Source organism: Aulonocara stuartgranti, assembly GCF_965226115.1.
Source record: "Aulonocara stuartgranti genome assembly, chromosome: 19".
NCBI classification, from domain to species: domain Eukaryota; kingdom Metazoa; phylum Chordata; class Actinopteri; order Cichliformes; family Cichlidae; genus Aulonocara; species Aulonocara stuartgranti.
The window spans coordinates 5,853,658-5,872,296 of record NC_138955.1 but is presented as its reverse complement, the minus strand read 5'-3'; the positions used below and the strand labels follow the sequence as shown (position 1 = coordinate 5,872,296).

The window sequence follows — 18,639 nt, the reverse complement described above, 5'->3', positions numbered from 1 at the left end:
ATGGACGTTGTGTTGTATCGAATTATGAATACTTTCTTCTTCTTCAGTACGTCATCTCTTCTTTACCTGCTTCCTCCCTGCAGCCCGATAGAAGCCATACAGAAGGGAGGGTGTATGAGTCGACCCAAAGCAGAGGAGATCTATCGGTTCCTGCGCTACTCCTGTGACTCCTTCCTCATGAATATGTCAAAATCAGGAAAGAACAGCTAGCATGCTGCTGGAAAAAACACTGCTGGGACTCTATAAACTGAAATACATCTTCTTCTTTTTTTCATTTATTCTTATGTGTATTTTTTTCACTTCATACATTCTTCTGCTTCTTTCTGTCTTTGTCTCAGGAAGACAGCAGTTAGAATAATACGTTGACTGCATTTAATATGATCTCTCAATGAGAGAAGAGCTTCAGGATCTAGGTTCATCCTTTTTGCACATCAAGTTGAATGAGCACAACACTCAACTTTATATTTATGTTAAAGAACACATTGGGTTTCTTCAAAGTGTACAGTTGACCTGTAAGGTAGTATTAAGCAGCATTGGTAAGAATTCAATAATTGAAACTTGAATAACATAATAATGGATGTTTGTTTTCTTTAATAAACTATATTTTATGTGTTTATTAAAGTAGTTTTGTGCCACATTTTGAGAAGGAAATCTTTTCCAATACCCACATTGAGCTTCTTTGATATCAGCTTACTTCCTCTAGAGGTCAGCCCGTTTCTTTCTAACAGACCACGAAAGCAAAAAAATGTGATGTTTATTACATCACTTTTTTTTTTTAACTGAATTGAGACAGCTCATTCTTTCATTCACTTAAAACTTTATTTTGGGGGGTTTGCTAGAAGCCTAATAATTTGTAGGGTTTCCAAATGTTCAAACTTAAAAATGCCCAGCCAAAAAAAAAAAAAAGAAAAAGAAAAAAGTAAAGTGTTTTATTTCACTGTTCTCCTTTGGGGTTTTAAATGACATGTTCTACTTTGGTGAAAGGTATTGTACAAGTTGTTAACAGTACAAACAATAGCAACATCAGATATTTACAGCAGCATTTTCTTTTACAGAGATATCAGGAATTACTTGCCAATAAAGATAAACCCACAGGCAAAAAGCGGTAACAACACATGAATGCATTAAAGTAAAATCTGAAGTCTAGAATTCTCACAAAGCCAAAACAAAACAAGAAAAAGACAAAGAAAACTGCCACATTCAATATATACATTCTCTTTGGACAAATCCAAAGCAGTTTTCAAGACCTCCACATCTAAGCCGGCACTGCGGGCTAAGCTACACCTGGAGGTCAGTGAGCTGTGAAGATGTAGATCATTTACATTAAGGGAAAGTAATGGCTTCTGTATTTAGGACACCTTTCTTGTGAATATTTAATATAATAATAATAATAATAATGGATACTTTATTGATCCCCATGGGGAAATTACTTGTTTTTCTCTGCATTTGAAGCAGTGGGCAGCCCACTAAGCAGGCGCCCGGGGAGCAGTGTGTAGGGACGGTACCTTGCTCAGGGGTACCTCAGGGTAGCCGTTAAGTGGATTCGAACCGCCGACCTTCCGATCATGGGGCGACCACTTTACCTACTGAGCTATCCCTGCCCCTAATATAGAGGTGTTCGTGAATGCACTTGCTGCAGGCTGGCTGGGTATAATGCTCATTTTAATGCTGAAGAATGTCAATTGTTAACTATGCAGAAAAAACAGACTTTTTTTAAGTTAATATACAAAGGTTAAAAATACAGGAGCCATTACCTTCTCTGCCTCTAGGTGGCAGAAATTAGTGTACTTGACTGGTCTTGGCAAACTGCAAGAGAATCTTCCCTTTGTAAAATTGTAAAATCCATTGGGAGGAATTGTGATTGCCAAAATGTATTTTTAACCATACACATGCTTAATGTCATACCGTAAGGTGCTTTCTTTGGACACACTACAGTGTCCACAACATGATTACATTGCATCTGATTTGGTTTTACAATGACCGCCTCAAACAAAGAAAATATTACACTGTTATTTTTTCTGACCATCAAAAATTATGTCGTACTGCAACAGACCACCATCAGAGCCTCCAATATTTTTCATTACAAACTTTCTCTCTGTACAGATATACAGTCTAAGAAGTGGTATAAAAAGTTTGTGGTAACTGCAAACTTGAAACTTTATACAGCAGCCAGAATTAACTCAGCTACGAGGGAGGTAAAGCTGGTGTAGGCAGAATTTTTTTGGCATCATAGGGCTTTAAAGGGTTAAAGTTTGTTTTGTTTTTTTAAGCCAAGTGTATCATACAGCCAAATCAGTATTTTTTTTTTTTTAATTTCACCAGAAGGTTCAACACTCCATTGTTCAAAAATTTGAATTTTCTGCCAAAAAAACAAAACAAAATCTAGCATCAGAGACTTTAGCTAATTGCATCTTTTCAGTGCTGAGATTATGATGGTGAAAAGTCTGACTGAAATGAAAAACGTCAAGACAATCAAGACACCTTTCCCCCCCAGTTTCCAGCGGAGGACTGATGAATTTTGTTCTGATCCTCCCTTTACTCTTCCAACACATGATTGCGGTGGCTACTTCTGGGTAGTATATGGGGACGTTAAGAAGTCACAAGTCTGATCCGCAGCAGCAATGTAGACAATCGCTTCTAAAATTTTACCCTCTTTCCTGGAAAGAAAAGCGACTGGCCTTTAAACCTAGTTTTATTTTTCTTGGCTGAACAATACAACAATGGTCATTCAGTACAAGCGACAGTTTAACCCTCTGTTAGCGATTATCAGTGGCTCAGTAGTCGTAGTAGCTAGAGCCCGAAATCACAGCTCGTCTTATGTGCACATTTCAAGGCATGTGTGCAAGCCAATGTTTGTCTAGTGACTTTGGGCAGAGAGGGGAGATCTTCAGGTTAAAAAAAAAAAAAGTGCGTTGTGACTTTTTATTTTATTTACCTTTTAAAATTTCTGCCTAAAACTTCAAGCTACATGAAGCATTAATGAACATGAAAATTTGCTTGTAACAGTTTACACAAGATGCTACAAAACAGTGTTCACGTGATGCTAAACAGGATAATTTTTGACTATTAAAAATTACCCTAAAAATCATCTTCATTTAACTAATGGTAGAAAGTAACAGTATAAACAGCACCGATTCACAAATATACCAAACGCCGTGCTGTGTGTTTAGGCTTGTGTAATATTATAGGATGAAAACGGCATCATTAGGATCAACGTGTTCAACATTTTCGGGACATCTGTAACAGTCACTGTATGTTACAGTAACTCTTGTAACTGTCAAGTTTATTTCAATTTGCTTAAAAAAGCAAAATATGTACAAAAGCAAAGAGAACATATTTACAATTGCAGATTTTCTCTTAAAATATATATTATTTAAATACTATGTGAGACCACTTGGTTTAAGCTTTATGGACAGATGCTTACCCAAAACATAGCTCTCCTCTGTGATTGTGGACACTAATTAACAGATCCTTGACCTGTGTACAAACTGTCTACAGATAGGTTTGCTTAAAAATTAACAACACTCACTGTTGCACGCCAGCTTACATGCTGGTCGGCTGTGTCTGCGTTTGCAGAGGCTGCAGTTGGACAGACGGCGGCTCAGAGTCTGGAATGCTACACTCTCCACCCTCGCGCATGTACATTAAGAACAAAGTCACAGTGGCAAATGTGGTGGCATTCACTGGGAATGCACGGAGCAAAGTGGACGTAAGTCCACGAGTGAACACTCTCCACCCCTCCTTTTGTATGCTCTGCCTGACACAGTCCATGATACCATTATACTGGTAAACGCCGCCGACCCCATCCGCTTGCAGACGTGACTTGATCACATCCACGGGATAGGTGGACAGCCAGGAAGCTATGCCTGACATGCCACCAGCAAACAGCAGCTTGGGGATCATGTAGGGGTCTTCTGGCTCACAACCCAGGGAGCGTGTCAGCACATCATACGCAAGGAAGTACACGCCAAAACCCGGCGTCTCGCGCACCAGGGTGGTAACCATACCACGATTGATCCCTCTGATCCCCTCCTTATTGTAGATTCTCACCAGACAGTCCAAGGAGTTCTTGTACATTTTCCTCTTAGACTTCTTCTCTCCAGTTCCTTGCATTTGCATACGTGTCTTGGCCAGCTCCATTGGACAGCAAATGACACACTGGATGGCTCCAGCAGAGGCTCCAGCCAAGAACTGGTTGAGAGGTGTATCACGGCCAAGCATGCGCATTGTGTTTCCCTGGACACCAAAAACTATAGCATTGATGAAGGTCAAACCCATCATTGGAGAGCCAATACCTTTGTACAGACCCAGCATCTGCAAACACAGATGTTACTGAGTCAGATCAACACTATAAAAACAAGAAAGTAAGGAGGCTATAGGAAGCAGTGCACTTTTTTCCAGATGTTATCAGCAATGGATTACTAATATGGCTAAAGCAAATAATTATGGGTTGCGTATCGTCTAATAATCTCCTTTTGCCAATAAAGCTACTTCTCAAATACATCCTCATCATTTATTTTACAAGTACATAAACAGCTGAGAAACCACCTTACGTTTGAATATTACTGTGGGGGGGGAATAAAGGACATCCATGAGAAACAGACATGAGGTCTGAGGGGCCATGCCCCCTCTTAGCAAAAATAGCATGATGTCCAAAGCTTTATTTAGCTCCTCCAGGAATAAGCTCCTCATTGACCCCAGCTAACAGACCCCCCACCTCGCCCACGTTGCCTAATGTCTTTACTGAGAGATGGGACAGCAACTAAACACTTTAATCAGTGCACAGGACATTCTCCAGATAATAAACAACTCCAGCTTAACACCAAGGATATATTTAAATGTAACCTATTTAATTTGAAGCAAGCACTATGCTAACAAATTTAAACTCACCGACTCCTGGCGTATGATTGATTGGAAGCAGTGGAACGTCCCACGGTACATAGGTTTATTCACATTTTGAACCTGAAGCCGCACCTGTGGGTGACAGAACTCATTGGAGTAAAAACTGGAAAAAGGCCAAAGAGGACCACAGTAACTACAAACCAAGATCTGTGTAATACAGGTTTTCAGGGAAACAAGCAGTCAACAGGAAGAAAAACAAAGGATGATAAAGGGGGGGTGCAACATGTGGGAGAATAAGAAAAACATTAACCGAGTATGAAGCTGTAAAAAGAACAAAATGTCTTCGGTGCTTTTTATTTTAATATCTCAAAGACATAACAGTGGGTGAGAGAAAGAAAGACCTGGACCATACTTACTAGGTCACATTTCCGTGGAGAGGTTGTTTATTTCTCTCTCTCATCTACAACACAGTGACACTGTTGCTGTTAAAGACAGCCTCCGAGCCCCAAGCAGACACCGGCTCAGGGAGAAATGACATTGAAAGCAAGGGTGTAAAAGAACTATAACCAAACCATTCTCTCACTGCTTGCCTCTAAAGCGGATGCTCCACATTCACACAAGTCTCACGTCAAAACGTCCTCACTTTGCCACTGCTTAATCCAGTCTATGCAACATTTATATGCGAATGGCATCAAGTAAAGAAAACTGTTTTTAGGTTCATTCACATAAATCCTATGCGTCAACCACAGATCATGTAAAAGTTGTGATAAAAATGAATTTGATTTCAACCTTAACATTACAACTAACTTTAATGCATATAAAATCGTGTGGGACTCTGCAGGTACATAGTGATGATTATATAGGCTATGTGACTACAAGTTATTCAGCTAATTAACCATCCCTACAAATCCTTTGATAAATGACGGTTTCATTGAAATCTGTAAAGAAGTGAACGTACTGTCCTGTTCTGAACTCTAACTAATCAGAAGATTTATTCTTCTTTCTCAGTCATCCCCTTCCTCTCTTGGGCTCATCGTGTACTCTCAGCTTATCTGGATTTAAATGAAGGCTGTCAGCAAAGTACTGCATGTTTTATTTTTTGTGACTAATGAGCAAACACCAAAGAGGATGCAGCAGACACCCACCTTTACAGTATCAAACGGATGCCCAACCAAAACACCAGCAGCACCTAAAAAACAAAAACAAAAAAGACAGGAATGAACAACTGACTGTTTCACTGAACTATTCTTATTAAAAACTCAAGAGATAATCACCAGACCACAGCATGCAAAAAGTTGTGGTGTTAGAGCAGAGACAGTGGGTGGAAAACATGTCATACAGAAGTAATCTCAGTGCACACAAGGTCATCATATATCCCATGGACTTCTTCTCTTAAGAAAAGAACCACAATATAATAATTGAGTTATAAAGGTACAAATGCACTGATGGCTTGAGTTTGGAAAAAGAAGATGGCTTTTGGTCCAGTAGTTGCAACAGACACCTGTCCATCATGAGATGGAGCCGTCATCAGCTGGTCACTGCACTGCACGAAGTGACGAAAGCTTAACACTGACGAAAGCTCAACACTGGCCTGTCCTTGACTTGTGTCAATATGCCAGAAAATCATTATACAACACTGTCTTCATATCAGATGTTTTCAAAGACTGCACACCAACATGAGGATAATGCACCAGAAATAACACCACTGAATTTCTAAAGATAAATATGTTATGCAAATAAAAAGCCTCTTTGTAAACAAATCATACAGCTTAAAACACTTGGGGTGATTTAAATCTGCCATGTGTTCATGCAAGGTTGTCAACTAGGTTGGGAAACTGATGTAAAACCATTAGGGAAAGGTTAAGAAAACAACTTCGTTATTTTACTCTTGCAGTAACTTACATACTGCATGTATAACTAAAATGCACTGGTAAAGCAATATCTGAACTTTTTATTCCCTTAAAAAAATAATTTCTCAGACTATTCTATATAAATAGTTTAATGTTAGTCCAAATCTGGTACCATTCCTTTGTATTTTGTAATCAGCTACATGTTAAGCCGTTCAAGGGAGATAGTAGTACGAATAGTACTGTAGTATAGTCATTCTACACCGCACTACTGACTCTCTCAATGAAGGTGTTATCTAAGACTAAGTTACAGTGCAGTAACTCTACCTGGGATCCAACAGACTTTGGGAAGTCCTGTCCTTGAACACTGACAAAACAGCTTGCAAAATTCCCACAGGGCTTTTGTGTGAGGCAAAGATGAATGCATGAGCTTAACTTTCTGCGGACCGCCGCCTCTCCTCATGGTAACTCCCTACTTTGGAATGGGTTAGTGGAATGATGAAAGGAATGCAGATATTTGGGGGAAATTGCCCGATAATCACTAAAGAAAAGCTGAGATCACGATCATTTCACATTTCTGGGGTTTCCTGGACGTGTGCAAGTTTAATTGATACGTAGATATATGATGAATGTCGACTATAAACAGCAGTCTCTACGTGGGTGCTGCAGATTTGGGAATAACTTCACGTTAGCACTGCAACATAACGTTGAGCTGGGGGGGGTTAAAAAGCACCCAGCTCCAGTGTTTTAGTATTCAACCTGTCATTCATGTGGGTTTACAATGTTATCACATAAACTAGCTGGGTGTAAATCGAGAAATCACGGCACGGCACAAATTACACCGCAACAACAGCTTGAGCTTTTGACGATGGAAAAAAACAGAAAGGTGGCTAATGCTAATGCTAGCGTCAACCTGTTAACGTGGCTAGCTGCTACTCACCTCCTACACATCCAGCAGCGAAGTCCAGTGCCATTCCCTCAAAAAAATGCAACGACTGGAAGGTGTCAGGCTAACTTAAGGGCTGATAAACGTAATTAAAGAGGCGTAAGTGGGAAATGCTTTCTCGGTATCTGTGTAAACTTGGCTATTTACGACCCCCCCGGCTTGGTGTTCAGCCAGGCTGGTTAGCTAGGTAATAGCCTCCTTTACGTTGCTGATGCTCAGCAAACGGAAGATAAACGTCTCTGGCTAATCGCTCGGACGCGAAACTGGAATAAAGCAGTTTTCTTCTCACTGGTGTCCCTTCCTCTCCCTCTATAGAGGTGCTCTTTCAGACAAACCTTTCTATTTCTGTACCGCTGCAGAAGGCGGGTTTTCAAAGTAGAAAAGAAGCGTTTGCCCTTTTTAAGACGGCCCAATCGGATTATTTAGAAGCGGACAACTCCCCCAGAGCCCTCCTCTAGTTGGTACTGTCCGCCCCTCACGCCCATTGGCTGCTGCAGGGGGCACATCACCTACACCAAAAGTCTGAAGCTATCTTTCCTCTACCGTCACATCAACTGTGGTCCTCATCAGCCTTGTGAATTTCCAGTGTGGCAATTTGTGTAGTTATAATGTGGTTTGAATATATAGACTGACGTAACAATGAATCATCCAGTAATGGTTTATAGCTTAAACGTTATGTTTATAACATTTTTGGCTTTATCATAATTGTATTTTTCAGTGTGATTTTATTTATTTTTGCTTAGTCACGTTGTGTGGCCTTGTGACTTTTGGAAGCAGGTGTTTTATGCCCAATGTGCATGTCTGGAAAATGCTTCACGTATTTCCGTGTTGTTTTCAGAATGTTGCATAAGCAACAGGGACTTGACTTTGACTTGACATGAGTAATATAACTATAACTGTTGAGAACCAGTTCCCACTGTTTCAATTCCTTGGAATTGTTTGACATTTTTGCAAACGATTCCCTCCCTCCATTCCAGTCGCCCCGAATGACGTCACCGCGTTGCGGAGCGTCATTTACCTGGCAGGAAACACGGCACCTAAGCGGCTCAAACGCTCAAAAGTTTGGTTATACTTTACGAGAACGGAAGACAACAGGGCAACTTGCAATACTTGCAAAGTAGATATTTCATTTAAGGGAGGAAACACTACGAATATGCAAAATCATTTGCTCACAAAACACGCGATGACCTTAAATGAATGTCGTGTTTTTAATTCCGCTCCGGACTCGTGAATCTCAACCCAGCAGCAGCGGTAACGTTTGCACGTCCTCTCCCGTTAATGTGGCAGGTAAATAATCAACTAACAGTGCATATTATGTTAGCGCGATCTGCCTTATTACAAAACCTGCCATTACTGTGCATTTAGGTGACCATGATGAGAGAGACAGACAGAGTCTGGCTGGCTCAGATGCTGGCAGTTCTCGCTGCAGTCTACTGGTAGCGTCTCCTTTCAGGCCAGGATAGACGAATGTCACCGAGCAGTGAGTTTGTGGTAAAAGGCTTGCACCTATTTACCACAGCAGATGTCCCCGATTTTCGGTAAGTGAATGTGTTTAATTGTAGGCAGGGACATTACTGGATATTCTTGTGTAGTTGCTACAGAATAATTTATGTTATACTTTGTTTTTGCTACAGAAGAATATTTATTTTACATTTACAATTTTTTTCCCCCGGGGACCCCGTGACACCCCATTGAAGAGCCATAGGCTGTGGATCTCTTAAGATTTCACTGCTGGGTTTGTAAGGCCATGTTACTCCTAAATTTCTATCTTTTTCAAAGAGAAGATATAAAACAAAGTTCTAAGCTAATCGACCTTAGTGTTCTCCTTTAAAAAAAAAATAAAATCGATAAAGAATCGAATCGTTAAACAGAATCGAAAATGGAATCGGAATCGTGAAAATCTTATCAATACCCATCCCTAAATATAACTGCACGTTCTGCTGGCAGCTCTCATTGTGAAGCAGAACATGCCAACAGTAAGACAGCACCACTGCTGACCGTGTATTTGACATTCTGGTGTAAGTAGGCAAGTAGGCTAACACCTGTTTATGGGGAGTTGTGGAAGAGGAGAGACCATCAGCAAGGGCAAGAAAAAAAAATGAAGAAGCAAAACCCATGTGACTATAGAGGAGCTGCAGGGAGGTATGGTGCACTGATTTACTCTTTGGTCTGCCATGCATAAGTATGTTTTCTCTTATGAGTATGGTTTCTGCAGCAGGATAAGAATGCAGATGGCAGATGAGTCTATTTGTTTCCAGGAGCACTTGTACAAAGATTATATCTATACATACACCATACCATCTTTGCTTTGTGCATTCTTTCAGTAATACATAAAGCTCCACATAAATGCAGACAGCAACAGAACTACATTTTCTATTCTCTTGCTTTCAAGACAGGCAGTAGATGGCAGTATAATGATTTCTCCTTACTACTTTTAAGCCCATCTTTATGAAAATTAGTTATCTTTATTACCGTTACAGTTTAATTTGCACATTCCCACGTTTAACATTAAGCACTGCACATTTAAAAAGAGGCCGTCACTCATCATTTTATCTTAAAATACCAATCAGTCTGAATTAGATTGATTGGCATACAATGCACTATTTTCTATATTATCTATGGTAACCTGTGTTCATATAGTCTTAAACAATTTCCTGTGCATTTCCTACTATTGTATGTTAACGTGTTACATGAATCTGTGGTTCTGTAAGTAATACTAAATGCTAATGCTCTTGTGTTTTAAGACATTGTGGGGAAAATGACTTTGTCTGCGTTACCACAGAAACATTTAAAACACAGCACTGTACATTATGTATACTCACTAGCCACTTTATCAGGTACACTTAACATCTATGATACGACTGTCTCAATCCATTACATCCCAAAAGTGCTCTGTTCGATTTAGATCTGACGACTCCTGAGCCAATTTGAATACTAACCTTCTTGTCACATTCAAGCTTTGCGACATGTGTGACATGGTACGTTCGCTTGCTGGAAGCAGTCATCAGAAGATGGGTACAGGCATCTGTACATCTGACGGGTTCAGGGATGGACGGTAACAATACTCAGGCAGGCTGTGGCTTAGCTGGTACTAAAGGGCCCAAAATGTGCCATTAAAAGAACCCCCACATCATTACACCACAACTAGCAGCCTGATCCACTGATAAAAGGCAGGGTGAATCCATGCTTTCACAAGTTCTCAATCTACCATTTGAGTGAAACAGCAGAAATTGAGATTCAAAACAGATGTTTTTCCAGCCTTGTATTGTCCAATACAAGCCTGTGTGAATAGTAGCCTCAGTTTCCCGTTTCCTGTTCCTGGTGGTTTGACACAAATGCTGTAGCTGCTGTAGCCTGTCTGCTTGGTGCATTCAGAGATATTATTCTGCATCCCTTGATTGTAGCTAGTTATTATTTGAATTACTGTTGCCTTCCTATCAACCCATAGCAGCCTGACCATTCTCCTTTGACCTCTTCCATCAACAAGGCATTGGCACACAGGATATAATTCCCAGTAAACCTTGGATAGTTGTGGGGGAAAATACCAACAGATCAACAGTTGCTGAGATACATAGATCAGCCCACTTGGCACCAACAACTAAGTCACTTGAATTACCTTTCCCTCTCTTGGTTATGCTTAGTTTGAACTTCAACAGGTCTTCTTGGCCATGTATGCATTTCTAAATGAATTGAGTTGCTGCCATGCGATTGGCTGATTGGGTATTTGTGTTAATAGGAAATTGCGAAGATGCCTACCTAATGAAGTAGGCAGTGAGCGTAATTCAGTAAACAAAAGCAAAAATCATGGCTTTACTTCTAATTAAAACATTTTCAAATAAAAAATTATTTCAAAAGATGCTGTTGTTAAGACGTTTAATTTTTTTGTGTGAGAATAAGCTGAAGATTTTCTACCTTCCTTGACTGATGTTCCTCTTGCTGATAACAACAAACCATTTGCTTTTGTTCTCATGACTGAGACACTGACATCCTACATGTGATGTATGTTCAAACTGAGGTGTATTTATAAGACAGACTTTTTATAATACACCTCACATGCTGGCTGATCCTGATTACAAGTTACAACACAACTGCTTTTGATAATCACACAGTTACAATTATTATTCAGAAGGCTGTTTTTAAGTAAATAAAGACAAAGTGGATGTATATCTTAACTGATTATATTAGTTTGGTTTTTAGAGATATGTGTTAGTACTCTGCTTTTATTGTCTTCCAGTCCTGAGAGAGCTGTAACACATTGTGAAAATAAATGGGTACATTTGGTACTGCTGGAAGTCAATAATCAACTGGGAATTGGCATGAAGGTGCAGGCAATGCCATGCTTAGTTTGACACAGAGAGGCATTTCATCACTCCAGTGATTTATATTTATTATTTACGATTTTTCTTTCTTTTTTTGCACTTCCAGTTTGGTTGTAAACTGTAAGAGAAATTGTCCTTCTTTCCCATTAAAAAGACTTCAAATGGAAATAAAGCGGGATTCTTTTTTTGTTCTTATACTGAGCTTAACCACATGGTGAACCCTGACTGCTCATGCCCAAGCAAGCTAGAACTTATAATTTAAAGGCCTGGGTGTCATGAACTGCTGCACCATCTCATCTGTGACTTGTTTTCGCCTCTCTTGATGCTGGGCAATCATTGGCTGCAGAGTCTCAATCAAAATCTTCTTCAGCTCTCCTGTTAATAGAGCCCCACTTGTGTAGTCCTGCAAAAGAAGAGATTGAATGAGTACAGGCAGAGGGGAAATAAGAGGATGAGGGAAGGAGGGACTGACAAACAGTTCAGATTCTACTTCCTCACCTCTTTTATCTTCTCCAGCTTTTCATCATCCTCCAGGAAGAAGGTCAGATACAAGAAAGAGACATCTACCTCTGTGTTGCCACCATACTTTCTGTGCTCTTCCACGGTGTCTTTTCCTCCCGAAAATGCGTGTTTGTTGATCTGCGACAAATTATTACAGGTCAGAGTAAATCAGACAGCAAACACAGATATTTTGAATCTGAATAAGAGTAAAGAGCAGCACCTTATTTTTGATCTGTTTGGGTGTGTCAGTGAGGAAGATAGATGAGTTGGGGTCGCTGGCGCTCATCTTAGTCTGCGCCCCCTGCAGGGCAGGGAAGAAAGTGGAGTGCAGCAGGGCTGGTTTGAGGAGGCCGATCCTTGGAGCGACATCACGGGTCATTCTGAAGTAGGGGTCCTGAGAATGTGAGAAGACGGATAAGAACATAAATAACTGCATACTGTGAACACCACTGTATATTACGGGTTGCTACGTATTGATTTAATGGCGTCTTGACCTGGTCTATGGCACAGGGGATAAGACACGGCACATCTTTTTTGCCGCCGAATATCTGCGGGAATGAGCTACTGAAGGACGGAGCTGCCTGGATGGCTGGAAAACTGATCTTTCCTGGACGTATTAAAAAACCCCAAAACAAAAACATACCATTACATACCAAGAAGTTATCACACAATCACACTTATAAGTAAAATAAATGATTAGATGACATAATTTCAGTCATTTTACCAATGCAGTCGCTGTCTGTGAAGCCAAAAATGCCTTTAACCTGGTTAAATGTCACATGCTTCTGGACCTTTACCACATTTCTGTAGAACTGAGGTGATGCACTGCAGAATATAATACATTGAAATGAGAATCAAAACATTTCTATTCATCTGAATTGGAAAAAATATGGATCTATACACACACAGTTCTTTATTTTTTTAGTTGTTTTGAAACAGTAATGTCAACACCAAGGTCTACCAGATAAACATATAAAGATAGTCTCTTGGCATATTTTACCCCATGTAGTCAAGGTCTGAGAAGATGAAGGTCTTGTTGACATCAAAGCCACAGGCGATGATATCCTTGGCATTTTCCACAGTGAAGCGATGACATTCCTCAAGTGTGAGATCTTTCCACAGGTATTTCTCGTCATCGGTCATCTGGACCACGAGGGGGATGTCAAACACATCCTGAAGCCATCTGGAATGAGGACACTACCTTCAGTTTGAACTTAGTCTAAAAGTCTAAACGTAAAATTCACTGAGCATGGAATCAATAATTTTAGATATTGAACACAATATTGCGATCAGGCTGAGAGATGTCACAGAGCCACTTAATGCTATAAATTTCATTGACATCACAGAATTAAGAGGTAGAACTCACTTGGTAAAGATGAAAGGGATGAGGTGACCAACGTGCATGGCCTCTGAGGACGGACCTCTGCCGGTGTAAAGGTAGAAGGACTTGTGCTTTTCATACGCATCTAAGATCTGATGCATATCTCTGGCAGAAACAGTAATAGGAAGGAATTATCAATGTGTGTTCTCAATACACTCCTATCTTTATGTTTTCATTTGGAATAGCAAGTAAACATTAACCATGATTCAACATTACTGATGACGTGCCATATAATCATTTACAAGACCATCTTTTCAACAAAAGTTGGTAAATTAGAAACAACAAAACCCATGGAAAGCTGACCTGTGTGAGAAGAAGATTCCTCTTCTTAGGAAGTGATGGGCTCTCTGTCCCGAGACTTTTTCTATTCTTTCCAACAGCTCCTTGTCAATTTTACTGCTGCCAAACCTCACTAGGGAGTGACATCACACATTCACCAGTTATTCAGCTTAAATTACCTCATATTAATGTATTAGTGAAGTACAGCTCTTGAAGTGAAGAATTAAAGCTCATTGAAAAACCCACCTATGAGTTTATCATAATCTACTCCTTTGGTGCTGGAAGCAGAAACATTCCACGGGTCAACTAAGTCTTCTCCATCACAGTCATCTGCTGCAGGCCCATTGTTTGACACAATCAGGTTTTCTGAAGGTGGACATCCTGCCTTATAATCTTGGCCCGTCATCTGTTTATAGTCCACTTTCAACTTTAGCAGCAGCTGGACAGCAGCATCGATTTCAGCCTGGGGAAACAAAACAATTGTATTAGATGATAGATATCCCAATAGAAATGACACAGTGACAAACTGTTGTAGAAACAATGGTTTTTTTGTATTAATATGTGTGTGTGACCCCTTCTTATTCTGTTGAATCAGTGTTGCATTTATAGCATGTACACACTGGCCAATTTTTTTCTTACTGCTCTGCGTAAGTCAGTAAATAAGATTCCTTCTAAATCAACTGTCTCATGTTTACTGCCTGGAATCTACATGCAGCAACACCTGATTTCTCTATCTGAGGAAGCATGTATACCTGAAAGTGAAGTGGAGAGAGTGAGAGAAAGATGTCTGCATTACTAAAGCAAAAAAGAAGGACAAAGTCAGACTGTAAAAGACGCTTTCCGAAGTCCGAGGAGAAAGCCAGACGCTCAAGTTGTTAAAAAGAAAGTTTGGACTGATATGAAAACGGACTTCAACAAAAAGAAGAAAAAAGGTGGAGGACAAGGAGCATGTGATCTTTCAGCCCTAGATGAGAAATTAATTGCAATTAAAAAACAAAAACAAAAACCCACATAAAAACAAACTCTCCTGATTCTCCAGCATCCATGGGATGCCAAGGAATTAGGATATAATTGATGACATCCAACATTGATATAAGTTGTTTTTTTAATGAAAGATGAAATTATTTGGAAATGTTTAAAAGGTTAAAGCCTACAGCTTTCCATAACTATAGTTTTCTTTACATGGAATTTAAAAAAATGCAATAATAATTCTGTGTATTGTGTGGCTCATGTTGCTTTGGAAAACTGTAAACAATGGTCGACAGGCAACAACACTAACAACAATAATATTAATAATAACAAGACATTATTATTATTATTTAGTATGATTATTATTATTGGTGGCAGTAGTCATTTTAAAGACCAGGTTTCCATTTGTGTGTTCGTGAAGTGAGTGGGACTTCTAATTTCTTCTGTAAGTGTGGACGACTTCAGGTATAAAAATATTGATATGTCACCAATTTGTTTGTGAAATGTTCATTCATATGCATGATTTATGCACAAATTTGTACATATCCACTGTTAGCAAATGAGGAGCAATGTCAGAATTACAGTACATGTAATTACAATACACCCATCAGGAGGAGGTCCTCCCTTTGCTGCCAAAACAGGCATGGACACCAGACCTCTGAGGATTTAATGTGCAGTCTATCATAATATTTTTGAATGGACCCTCAATGCTCATTGGAGTGGTCAAATAGTGCCATTGCCATGGTGGTGTAACGGTGGCACATGTCAAAGTAACATCCATTCCACATGAATACCAGTCAAAATTTTCATAGTAATACAATGATCAATGATGACCAGTGTGGTGAGTAGGGCTGCCACAAATGATTATTTTGATAGTCGACTAGTCACCGGATATTTTTGCAATTAGTCGACTAATCAGATCATGCATCCATTGGACGTAAAACATACAGCTTATTGCACCAGCATGCATCTGCTCTTATATAACTATCATCAGTGTTGGGGAGTAACGGAATACATGTACCGCCGTTATGTATTTAAAATACAAAATATGAGTAACTGTATTCCGTTACAGTTACCGTTTAAAAAGGTGGTATTCAGAATACAGTTACTTTGTTGAAATAAATGGATTACACTGCGGTACTTTCCTGTTTCATTTTGTCAGGACTGTTTGGGTTTTGTTTGACAGCTACGTTCTGTTGTTCCAGGCGGCAGCGTTACGGTTGCCATGGTTACAGGGCGCCGCTCTCTCTCTCTCTCTGCGACTGTGTGTTTCCTGGGTGAGAGAGCGCCTTTTCGTTGTTGTTGTTGTTGTGCTAAGCTAACAGGCAGAATGCTACAATGCTCTAAAGAATGTAGCATCATGGGCAGTGTAGTCCGTGTTGCAGGGAGAATGGACTGCCATACACGTTATGGGTCTGTGAGCGCGAGGAGGGAGAAAAAGGGGAGTGGAAAGGTACGAGTTGTCATCGAGGAAAAACGGGAGCTGGAAGCATGTAAATATAATAATAACCACTGCAGCCAAGAAGAGTGCCTGACGAGCCCAGTTGTAAGTAAGCTATTAAGACTCGACTGTACACCGTGTTCGTGTTTTCCTCCGAAAACAATAAGTTGCGTTGGAGCAGTCTTTCAACGCCTCTCTCTGTCTCTCGCAAGAAAAGTTGACCCACACAACAAAGTAAAGCTATTTTTCGGCTACAAGCCGACAGGGACCCCGCTGTATTAGCCAGAGGTCCCTTTACTACAGTTCGGAGTCGCGGACCTTCAGTAATAGTAATAAATCACACAGCAATAGTACATTCACGTTGTTGTAAAAAGCATGATAATATATTAAGTAATCCAAAGTATTCAGAATACGTTACTGTCATTGAGTAACGTAACGGAGTACGTTACAGAATACATTTTGGGGCATGTATTCTGTATTCTGTAACGGAATACATTTTAAAAGTAACCTTCCCAACACTGACTATCATTAGCTTACAGCTTTAAGTGTTTAAGATATGTGCTAACTAAAAATAAAGACAAGATGATAGTTTATTAAATGTTAATGACATTTGCAGATTGTTTCGGTGAAGTTTAATAAACTCCTTGCTATCTAAAATATAACAGGACACCGGAGTATATTCTCGAGCATCTCATGCTCAGTTGTCTGCTTGACGTTTATTCAGCTGGTCAAAGGAGCTTGCAAAGACTGTGTAAAAACTATAACTTTAATCTCAACCAAACCGATTTACTCAGGAACAAATAAAATACTAAAAAAAGCCAAACAATAACATTTGTAAGTTATCTAAGTGACTTATATATGTTTAACCTGAGTAGCGAAAGACAGCAGTGGGTTTGAAAACGATTTGCCGGGAGTCCGGTGCTCTCATGGGCTCCAGTGAGCCTTGCCCCCGGCTAGCTATCGAGCTAGTGGGTAACAGACGTCTCCGAAAACGTCGGAGTGCTTTTGAAAATATGTGGTGTCTTGATAAACTGAGCAGATATTTGAGGTTCACACAGCTACATTCTGAAAATATGCTAAACGTTTATTTTGTGACACAGAAAGAATAATAAGACTAATATCAAAACTAACTAGCTGCAGCCATTGTTGGAAACTGAGCTGGGCTGGGCTGCGCTATGAATTCTGGGACAGAGCTACTTCTTCTTCTTCGGGGTTTAACGGCAGCTGGCATCCTTGTACATGCAGTGCTGCCATCTTCTGTTTCACACGGTATTACACTCTTAAATCCTACTACTTATTCCTGCGTCTTTTGTGATCTTACAAAGCTTCAAACGACGCATCGACTATTAAATCAGTCATCGACGGTTTTGATAGTCAACGTAATCGTGACTAGTCGACTAATTGTGGCAGCCCTAGTGGCGAGTAACTTTAATGTTGTTGATGATCACTGTGTGTCACGATAGAAAAGAGTGTTCAGGAAAATCATCTGTTCACCCCTTCTGTGAATCTGAAATTACAATTTGCATTTGCACAGTGATAGAAATGTAAATCTCGAAAAACTCACTTTCTCTGCTTTAGCTGATTTCAAGGATCTGACTTTCTCTCCTTGAGCATTAAGTTTCTCGAAAAGCTCCATGGGACTCATGGTTCCTTCGCCATCGCCTTGACAGTCTGTCATCTTCTTCACAGCAAAATATGAAGTGAAAAATAGTTCATATCCAAATATACATGTCATAAACGAATGTTACATGTTCTGACAAGGATCAGTTTTATACCTAATCCAATTATCTTCTACAGAATGTGTGTATATACTTAAACAGCACCTGAGTTAACTGCCATATGCGAAAATAACAGCAGAGCTGGTAGTGCTAGCTAATCGTCCTATACTAAACACAAACTACACTTAGCTCATGCTGTCATGTTTAATAATTTATATAGTCATGTATCATATATCCAGCTCATTATATTTCTGATTAAATATAGTGACAAGTCGGTATACCGTCAGTATTCTTCACACGCAGTTGACAGCTCACTCATTCAACTTGCATCAGCCTGTGTGATGTAGTGTTTGGGTGAAAGTCTTCCCAGGCAAACGACCTTATTCATTGGTTCCG

The 18,639-nt window shown here is 39.8% G+C and overlaps 3 protein-coding genes and 1 long non-coding RNA gene across 6 annotated transcripts in view; 2 read left to right on the top strand and 2 right to left on the bottom strand.

Annotated features, from left to right (window-relative positions):
* Window positions 1-1,941, top strand: part of fancm (FA complementation group M) — a 45,438-nt gene extending 43,497 nt beyond the window's left edge. The window contains exon 24 of the mRNA XM_082516373.1: window positions 84-1,941. Coding sequence (XP_082372499.1) covers window positions 84-210 — 127 coding nt within the window. The 3' untranslated portion in view covers window positions 211-1,941. The remainder of the gene's footprint in view (window positions 1-83) is intronic.
* Window positions 915-8,026, bottom strand: slc25a29l (solute carrier family 25 member 29-like). Of its 2 annotated transcripts, XM_082516377.1 has the most exons (5): window positions 7,630-8,022; window positions 5,988-6,031; window positions 5,259-5,302; window positions 4,891-4,974; window positions 915-4,314 (listed from the first exon to the last, which is right to left on the bottom strand). In XM_082516377.1, the coding sequence occupies exons 4-5, from the start codon at window positions 4,939-4,941 to the stop codon at window positions 3,544-3,546; spliced, it is 822 nt and encodes a 273-aa protein (XP_082372503.1). In that variant the 5' UTR covers window positions 4,942-4,974; window positions 5,259-5,302; window positions 5,988-6,031; window positions 7,630-8,022; the 3' UTR covers window positions 915-3,543. The 2 variants fall into 2 exon arrangements, with proteins under 2 accessions (XP_082372503.1, XP_082372502.1); XM_082516376.1 differs by lacking the exon at window positions 5,259-5,302 and having other exon boundaries at window positions 7,630-8,026.
* Window positions 8,027-8,214: 188 nt separating this feature from the next.
* LOC309695634 lies at window positions 8,215-11,480 on the top strand. Its single transcript, XR_014273197.1, has 2 exons — window positions 8,215-8,922; window positions 9,001-11,480. It is a non-coding gene; the product is annotated as an uncharacterized lncRNA (long non-coding RNA).
* Window positions 11,481-11,494: 14 nt separating this feature from the next.
* wars1 (tryptophanyl-tRNA synthetase 1) lies at window positions 11,495-18,638 on the bottom strand. 2 transcript variants are annotated; one of them, XM_082516375.1, is made up of 11 exons: window positions 18,525-18,638; window positions 18,090-18,203; window positions 14,362-14,578; window positions 14,140-14,248; window positions 13,822-13,941; window positions 13,456-13,638; window positions 13,180-13,280; window positions 12,950-13,062; window positions 12,676-12,849; window positions 12,453-12,593; window positions 11,495-12,357 (listed from the first exon to the last, which is right to left on the bottom strand). In XM_082516375.1, the coding sequence occupies exons 2-11, from the start codon at window positions 18,201-18,203 to the stop codon at window positions 12,199-12,201; spliced, it is 1,431 nt and encodes a 476-aa protein (XP_082372501.1). In that variant the 5' UTR covers window positions 18,525-18,638; the 3' UTR covers window positions 11,495-12,198. The 2 variants fall into 2 exon arrangements, with proteins under 2 accessions (XP_082372501.1, XP_082372500.1); XM_082516374.1 differs by having other exon boundaries at window positions 18,090-18,206; window positions 18,525-18,633.
* Window position 18,639: the final 1 nt, after the last annotated feature.